General features: G+C 47.6%; 1 protein-coding gene across 1 annotated transcript; it reads left to right on the forward strand.

Annotated features, from left to right (window-relative positions):
* Nucleotides 1-1752: 1752 nt before the first annotated feature.
* RAD51 (RAD51 recombinase) lies at nt 1753-8241 on the forward strand. The gene is made up of 9 exons (XM_082059219.1): nt 1753-1839; nt 2312-2449; nt 3299-3416; nt 3937-4028; nt 4924-5018; nt 6079-6192; nt 6807-6936; nt 7115-7236; nt 7500-8241. Exons 1-9 carry the CDS (start codon nt 1759-1761, stop codon nt 7621-7623), a joined length of 1014 nt encoding a protein of 337 aa, XP_081915345.1. The 5' UTR covers nt 1753-1758; the 3' UTR covers nt 7624-8241.
* Nucleotides 8242-8993: the final 752 nt, after the last annotated feature.

Genomic DNA, 8993 nt, shown 5'->3' on the forward strand with positions numbered 1-8993 from the left:
GCGCTGTGAGCCAGGGGAGGGTGCTGCAGCGTCACCCTTTGTCTGGTTCCGTGTTCTGCAGCACATGCACAAGCTCGAGCATCCGGTAACAATGAAAACTGAAGTGGGTTTTTGATAGTTTATGATATTGCTCTGGATACTGAATGAAAGTAGCACATGAAACACAGCAAACCAAGCCATGCGTTTGCAGTAGAAAAGGGGAGTAGGCAGAAATTAAGCAGTTCCAGGTTTGTGTTTAATTTCTATCTGTACTTGGCACTATTTAAGCTCCTCCTGGGGCATTAGGACTTAGATCATAACACCTGTTCATCCACAGGACTTGATGTGTTACTGTTTAAAACCTTTATAGAGACAATGTATTTACCCAAGCTATATTATTTTGCAAGCCAGGTTTTGTTGAGAATGTCATTAGTGCAGCTTTTCCCAGCCAGTGCTTGCTGTGCCCATTGCTCAGTCCCACAGCTGGCGTGAAGCTGGGAAGAGATCTCCAGTTACGGCTGTGCAGCTTTTCAGGATGGGGGAAAAGGTAAGAGACAGCTTAAGCACAGCTTAAGTTTAACTCATAGAGCCTGGGATTTGTGCTGATTTCTAAAATAAATACATAAATAAAATGGGGGGGGGAATAAAAAGGAAAGAAAAAAGACAGACTGCTCTGCCCAACTGCGTGTTGATCTCTACGAGCAGATCGTCAGCCCCGCCCACGGCCCCACGCCGCATCTGCAGCGCTCCCGCGCGCGGGCAGAGGGACGCGGCCCCTTTAAGACGCCGTCAGGGAAGGGGCGGGGCTTCGCGCGCGCGCCGTCACGTGACGCGGTGGCGGGCTCCTCCGAACCGCTGGCGGCCGCGAGTGTCCGGAGCGAGTGACCCGGGGCCGCCGGCCCCGCCGGGGGTGAGTCACCCGGGGCCGCCGCGGGGTGAGTGGCCGACCCGGGAGCCGCCGCGGCCTCCCGCTCCGCTGCGGGGAGCGGCCGGGGGAGCAGCGGCCTGCGCGCCGGGGCCCGGCCTGGCCTGGCGAGCTGCGCCGGGGCCTGAGGGGCGGGCAGCCGAGGCCGAGTGTGAGGGGAGACTGGAAGAAACCGTGAGACTGGACGAGGTGGGAGCAGCCGGGGTAGGAAACAGAAGGTGGTTCTGGAGCGCGGTGCGTCCCGGAGGCGGCGGCGGCCGGGCCGGGGGTGCCGGTTGGCCTGGGGCCTCCTGCCCGTGGTGGCTCTGCTGGCCCGGGGTGTGTCCGTGGGTGTCCGGGCGCGGTCCCTGCGCAGCGCGGCGTCCGCACCGTACGGCCCCCACTCCCCCGGTTCCCGGCCGGCGGTGCCCCGTCCCGCTCTTCTGCTGCTGTGCTAGAGCCCGTCCGGGCTCAGGGCGCGGTGGTTGTGCTGAGCGCAGGATCCTGGCACCGCCCCGCTGGGACTTCTATCGTGACCCCATAACTGCTTGCTAAATGCTGCTAATAGCAAACTGTATTTGTTCTATTGCACTCCTAAACACTATGGAGCTCTCAATAAGCCTCTTATTATTCTTTACAAGGTAACAAGAGTGGTTTGGATTTTTATTTTTAATGTTTAATACTACGTAGGAAAGCACACAAAAGATATTTCTTACAGCACTCCCATAGCATGCACTGAATGATATGGGAGGGAGAAAACCATCACATACGACTTAGGGTGATGTGTTGATACGTTTCGAACCACTTTGCACGTATACCTTGTTTGGATGGCGTGTGCTGCATCCCAGAGCTGTTTGGTTTTCTCCCAGGGGGCGATGGCGATGCAGCTGGACGGGAGCGCAGACACCTCGGCGGAGGACGAGAGCTTTGGGCCACAGCTTGTCTCCAGGCTGGAGGTGGGTGTGCACTCAGCTCTAGAGCCACTTCCCAGTACACCTGCTGGTCCTTTTCCTTCGGCACAAGTTGTATCTGAAAATCGTGTTGCTAAATTCTTACTTGGGTTTCGTCCAAAAAAAAACAGAACAAAGCAAAACCCCCACCATGCTCGCAGTTCTGTTTGGTGTGGCATTACCTGCTGTCTACCTTTTCCTAACATGTATTGGTTACCTCCAACATCTATTAAAACAGATAATGGTATCTTCTGCTTTTCTGTGCCTTCTATATAGTTAATAGCTGATGCAAACGTTGCACTGGTAAACAGATTTATTTATGGTTCTCTGTGTATAAGGGAACAGGGATGTAACATTCAGTACGCTGACTTGTAACAACAGGGTTTTATCCAGATCTGAAGCCAGTTGAAGGCATTCAGTGGAAGTTACGTTAGGGTACTTGTGTTGTAATATGTCCTTTTTTCCCTCTCCCTTTCAGCAATGTGGTATAAATGCAAATGACGTGAAGAAATTAGAAGAAGCGGGATTTCACACAGTTGAGGCTGTTGCTTACGCACCGAAGAAGGAGCTGCTAAATATTAAAGGCATCAGTGAAGCCAAAGCTGACAAAATCTTGGTAAGGGTGTTCTGGAAAAGCTTTAACTCAAGATACTCAAGAAGCTTTATTTCCACTGGCTTAAAGTGTTCTGGTGATTTTGGAAGGTCTCTGTTGACAATAGACTGAGAAGGGCAGTAAAGATGGTTAGAGATAGATGTGACTTTTGATGCAAAGAGGCAAAAAGCACTAAGACACCAAAACCACGAAAACACTTCAGAATCTTGTTAACTGAAGGAGCGGAACTACCAGAGAGAGGGTCGGTCCTGTGTTCCCCGATTTGTCACACTCTTGCCCTGAGCATCCGCTCTTGGCAGTTGTCAAGGCAGAGGATCCCACTGTTCTTCTGTCACGTTTTAATTACACATGTTAATTGCTCACCCTGGGACCAGGGGTCTCCTTCTGGGGACAGAGCGTGAAGTCCGAGTTGCATCTTCTGGGGCAGAACGTGGAGTTTCTGCCAAACCAGTTCTCATTGATCCAAATCTGCCCTACCACGATGTTTAACTCCTGTCCTTTTCTCACTTTGTGTGTTTATTCGGTATTGGGCAGACAGCATTCCCGGCAGGCTGTGTGTCCGCCCAGTGCGTGCAGCTTCATGGGGACAGAGCTGACCTGCCAGGCGGGGGGACAGGAAGGGTGGGGTTTCCATGAAATACACAAAATGGACGTTGAAGCTTTTTCTTTGAGCAGAAGTTCAGTTCTGTTCAGAGGTACCAACTCATATATGGTATGTGGTATAAAATATACACATCAAATTATATAGGTGCTTCTCCATTTGGCAAAATAGAAAATTATAGTATTAATTACTGGAGGGGGTAATTGAATGGGATGAGCACTCCTTGCACTGTTTGTTTTGGTTTTCTTCAGGCTGAAGCAGCTAAACTGGTTCCGATGGGTTTCACCACAGCAACGGAATTCCACCAGCGAAGGTCGGAGATCATCCAGATCACCACCGGCTCCAAAGAACTCGATAAACTTCTTCAAGGTAATCACTTTATTTCTCTTTATTGATTAACCTTCATTTTATGCTTTTTTTTCTGGTGAACGTGATTCTTGGACAAAACCCCAGAAGACACACGAGTTCTGGTTGAAGGGAACGTCTCCTCAAGTGCTGCTCTCCTGTATCACTGTTGATTTTCTATTAAGTGCTGCAGAAATAATTTTTAAACCTTTCGGTCATGATGCAATACCCAGAGCTGTTCAGTTTGCATGTTTCTAATTTGGAGTCTATGACCTATTGAAAGGAAACAAAACCAGGTATCTCTTCTCCCTGTTCCTATTTGTAATCACAAATCAAGGCATTTTGGCTTTTCAGTATCTTCAGAATTACACTTGTCTAAACTTCTTATCTGCAACATGGACAAACCTCAGTAGGAAAAGCAGTTTTTCCAAGTAGTGTTGAAACTTTTAACCAAAGGAAGTGTTTAAATGAGCTGCTGTAAATGTCATACTTTATATGTCTGGTCTTTGTTTGAAGTACATGACCTTATTTTTCTTTCTTTTAGGAGGAATAGAAACAGGGTCCATAACAGAGTTATTTGGGGAGTTTCGTACTGGGAAAACGCAGCTGTGCCATACCCTGGCTGTGACCTGTCAAGTGAGTAGCGCGCTGCCCTGAAATCGAGTGCTCAGACAACACGGCTTTGGGATCTTTGCTCATTTGTGCACTTTTCCCAGCCAACACAAATGATACGTGAGAAAGAGCTGCAGAGAATACAAGTATTTTCATTTGTTCACAAGAGCCCCCAAAACACCTGCAGCACCCCTGGCTGTACTTGCAGCTTTCTAGGATCTTTGGCTTTGTGCCTAATATGCTTACTGGGGTTACTGTAGCAGAAATTAAATCTGTAATGGTTTTTGCCTGTATTTGACATGTTCTGTCGCTTGTTTTTTTTTTTTTCCTGACAACAAAACTGAACAGGTTAGCCTTGTAGCATAATTCTAGGTCTTAAAAGCAGAGAAGCAGTGGATCTCTCTTCAGGTGCTCTGCTTTCTTGTCACCAGGGGTGCTGAAAATTCCAGAGAAGAAACTGTGTTGGGTTCACTGAGTTTCTGTGACTAGATGCATTTTTTTCCCTAATATTAATATATCCTAAGCTTACTTCACTTATTTTTGTAAAAACCTTCAGCCAGCTCTTGTTGTCAAACAGTACATCAGTTTGGAGTAATTAATGTTAGTTTAAACAAATAATAGTGTTTACTACTTCTAAAGGCTGTTATTTCATAAAATATTAGAGGGTTTGGGCTTAATTTGATCATTTAGTTAACACCTTTATGCACCTAACCATACCAGCTCCAGGTGAAGCTCCCATCCTCTTATGTAGGTATCAGAGCTTGAAAACAGGAATCTTTCTTCTCACTTTTCCCAGATAAATGTGACTTCAGTCACAATAGCTTGGTGTGGTATTTATTGTGTGGTGGCGGTTGGGGGTTAAGGCAATAACTGGGTTCTTTGTTGGTGTTTTATTTCATGTTTGTTTGTTTTCCTTTAGCTGCCCATCGACCGGGGAGGCGGGGAAGGCAAAGCCATGTACATCGACACCGAGGGCACCTTCCGCCCAGAGCGGCTCCTCGCCGTGGCCGAACGGTCTGTGCTGAAGACAGGAGTGCAATTACTCAGGGGTTATCTTCATTATTTAGCAAGGACCACTGTGTCAATCAGCCTGTTGCCTTAAATTCACGGGACTGTTGCAGTAAGAGCTGTCCCTAAAAACCAGCCAGACAAAAGGCTGTCTATTCTGGTTGTCTGCCCGCCTACCCGCATGTTAGATCACTTTATCCGCTGTGACTTATAGAGGCTTCTGGTTTCACTGGGGTATGTCAGTAGCTGGCGTCACTGCCCTGAAATGGGTTGGCTTCACTTCTTACCACTGTCTCTTTCAAGTCCTGTTTTACTGGTACTGAGATACATTCAGAGATTTGTCTTAAATTCTGCCAATAACTTGAAACAAAGATTCTTTTGTTAAAGGTTAAAGCAACAGCGCTGGCAAAATGTTGTTAGGCAGTAGGAGAACATCCACTGACCGGCTGAAAAGCTGGTGTCTCACCTCCTGCCTCTGCCCCAGGATGTTCTGATGTGACGTAGCGTGAAATGGAAAAGCAGAACAAATTATGTATGTTCTCTCTCCTTGGAAAAAATATGATGCAGTTCAGATCCAAGGAGGATCATTAACTGGTTGTCCAGATTCTAGGGGACTTCTCAAAGTCCCATGTGAATAATTTAAATACAGGATGTTGAATGTAACTATCTATCTATTTTTTTTTTTTATTTCGGTAGTAAAACCCTGACAGAGGTATTGCGGGTGGAAGGCTGTTTATCACTGCTTTTTATTAGCAATATATTGCTTTTGGAATGTCTGTTCCAGAACGGTAGCTTTCCTTGCCTATGGTTTTATTTTCAAGTAAAATGCCTGCTGTTCTACTTTACTGTTGTTCCTAGGCAGGAAAATATCCTTTAAAACTGGTTTTCAATCATTCTGTGCTCTTTTCATCACCAAGTTGTGTTGCATTTGTTTGCTGTCTGTTTTTATGTCTAGGACTCTCCCAAGAATGTGAATTTTTAGTTCTAGTTTTAGGTAAACCTGCTGAATGACTGCTCTTGATGAAGTTGTCACTTAGAGCGTGACTTTTCCCCCTGATTTCTCCAGGTATGGCTTGTCTGGCAGTGACGTCCTGGATAACGTGGCGTACGCTCGAGGCTTTAACACGGATCATCAGACCCAGCTCCTGTATCAGGCGTCTGCTATGATGGCCGAGTCCCGGTAAGACTGACCTAGATGGGTGATTTTTGTGCGATACATGTTCATATCACATAATAATTCATGTGGCAGAGCTCCCTGGGGATGATGAACACGTGTAAGTGATCACAAAATTGTGAAATGTCAAAGTAAACGTTTACTTCCAAAGTTAACTTTAGTGCAATATCCTCGCTTTCTTCAGTGCTTAGCACCATGAGGTCAGGTTTTGTTAGTCTCAGACTGGAGTAGGCTTTGGCACACCCAAATAATAAGCTGGGTGTATCAGCTGTGAGTTATTACCTTGTGCTATTAAATGGTGGGTGGCAGCAACTGACTTGAACTGCGCCAATGATGTTACTGTACAAAGAACAAGCACCAGCCTGAGAACCAATCCTACAGCTTGGTGTAGAGTTGTTTTCAGAAGTAAAGAGTGGTGATTTGGGGCACACCGAGCACTGCGGGAACCTGGCCTTGGAAATAAGGTGTGTGGAGGCCTTGGAGGGAAGGAGGTGGCGGATGAGGCGTGTAGGAACCTGTCTGTGGGGTCAAACCAGTAAATTCCGGGCTAGTTAATAAGAGTACAATAAATGTCAGTTTTCTATCGTGCCAGAACTGTATTTGTGTTGCCGTGTCCGCAGGTACGCGCTGCTGATCGTGGACAGCGCCACGGCGCTGTACCGCACTGATTACTCGGGCAGGGGCGAGCTGGCGGCGCGGCAGATGCACCTGGCGCGGTTCCTGCGGATGCTGCTGCGCCTGGCCGACGAGGTGAGCGGCACCATCGTGCACAAAGGGCGTTCTGCCCGCTCCCTGGCTGCTTCATTTTATTTTGAGAGCATGACAGAGTGGTTGTGGACACCAAAAGTGCATTTTTTTTAATTTCTCCCCGCTTCGTTCAGATGGTGGAAAATAACAGCATTGGGCTGTGTTGTTTCTCTCGGTACAGTTTGGCGTGGCGGTCGTGATCACCAACCAAGTGGTGGCGCAGGTGGACGGAGCTGCCATGTTTGCTGCAGATCCCAAAAAGCCCATCGGAGGAAACATCATCGCCCACGCTTCCACCACGAGGTGAGAGAACAGCTTGTCACCTTCCCTTGGCTTTATTTTGAGAGATGTCAGGAAATGAGGCAATTACCTCTAAATTCTGGGTTTCCACGTAGTCTGTCGATGGCTTTTCAGCAGATGAGTGCAACTCTGAGCACTCATGAATCTGCAGTAAAACCAGCGGTGTTTTCAGGAGTTCCTGTGTGCCGTGTTCATGTGCTAACGTCACTTTTTAATGATGATGACAGCGACTAACCGACCTGTGGTGTTTCCTTCTCCCCGCACAGACTGTATCTGCGAAAAGGCCGCGGCGAAACCAGAATCTGCAAGATTTATGACTCGCCATGCCTGCCCGAGGCCGAAGCCATGTTTGCCATCAACGCTGACGGCGTGGGCGACGCCAAAGACTGACCACAGCGCCTCGTCCCCGTGGCACCCGCGGCTGGTGGCCGCAAAACCTCCTTTCTCTGGCACCTTCCGGATCTCCAGCTGCTGGGCAAGCGCCAGCAGAATCTGCTGAACTTCAGCCTGAGAGCCCCTCAGGTGAACACGCTTTGAGCCACGTCTCGAGACGTTGCTCGGAAGAGCCCCGCGCTCTGGCTGTTGGCCACAAATGCCAATAACGGGATTTCTCAGGATCGTATTTTCCTCCGGGCTGTTGCTCCAGCTGATTTTCCCGGCGATGTAGCGCAGTAAAGCAAAGAGCGTGTGGCTGCAGTTGGTAACTCGGTGAATTTGAAATAGCATTGATGGCTTTGTCAAATAAGAAAAGTGTTGACTTAACTACTTAAGGGATTGCTTTAATTGTCAGATAAAGCAGAAGGGTTTTCCACAGTGCTATTGCAGGGATTGGTGATGGTCACAATCCCTATTCTTTATGTTAATTTTGGCTGCAAAATGCTGGGTTTGGGCAACTGTTAATTTACATTTCAGTTACATTCCTTTTTGTATTTAATTAATTCTCTGTAGAAATCTGCTTTTAATAAAAAGGCCCATGAAAATAGTGATGACGTTACAGGTAACTCTTCATCCCTCTCAGTCTGGGTTCTTTCTGCATCTCCGGCTGCGCGGTGTGCGCCGACTGTGCTGCAGCGCCCTGCACGGGGCTTTGAACAGCTTTTGGAGGTTAAAAAGGTTCTTTTGTATTATGCAATATTTTTCTGTAAGCCATCTATTGTGATTAAAGAGAAGAATATCATAGTGGTGGGTGGCAGCAAAGATCTTTTCCTTGTGCTATTTCTCTGGGACGATTTTTCTGCAGCTTCTCCCGGTATCCACAAGGTTTGGAACATCATTGGCTGGGGAGCAAAGTTTGGTTCATTTAAACACAAGAACCTTTTGAAAATCTTTTCCTCAAGTCCTGGTGTGACGTCCTCATAGCAGCTGCACAGCCCCGTGTTTCCGTGGAGGGGCTGCGTTCCTGACGACGCAGTGCCATGAAACGCTGATTAAATAAACTTCTCGCCAACGCTGCTTTACCTCAAGGAAGCATCATTAATATTTCTTGAGCGAGCATTTGAAATATTTACTTAAGGTTTCCCTGAAAGTTCCTCGGGGCAGTGGAATACGGTGAGAAATGGTGTCCAGGTTTCCATCCCGCAGCGTCGGGGTGTTTGTGTGATCCAGCTGCGCTGCCTTCGGATCCATGGCCAGAGCTGGAGGAGAGATCAGTTATAACTGAATTACTATGGTGCAAAGGAGAAAAAGCAGCACAGGCAGACGTACCCAAAGGCTCACACTTTGTTATTTTTCCAAGCATAACTAACTTGAGTTAATTAAAC

The sequence above is a fragment of the Streptopelia decaocto genome (assembly GCF_964273445.1).
Source record: "Streptopelia decaocto genome assembly, chromosome: 7".
Lineage (NCBI taxonomy): Eukaryota > Metazoa > Chordata > Aves > Columbiformes > Columbidae > Streptopelia > Streptopelia decaocto.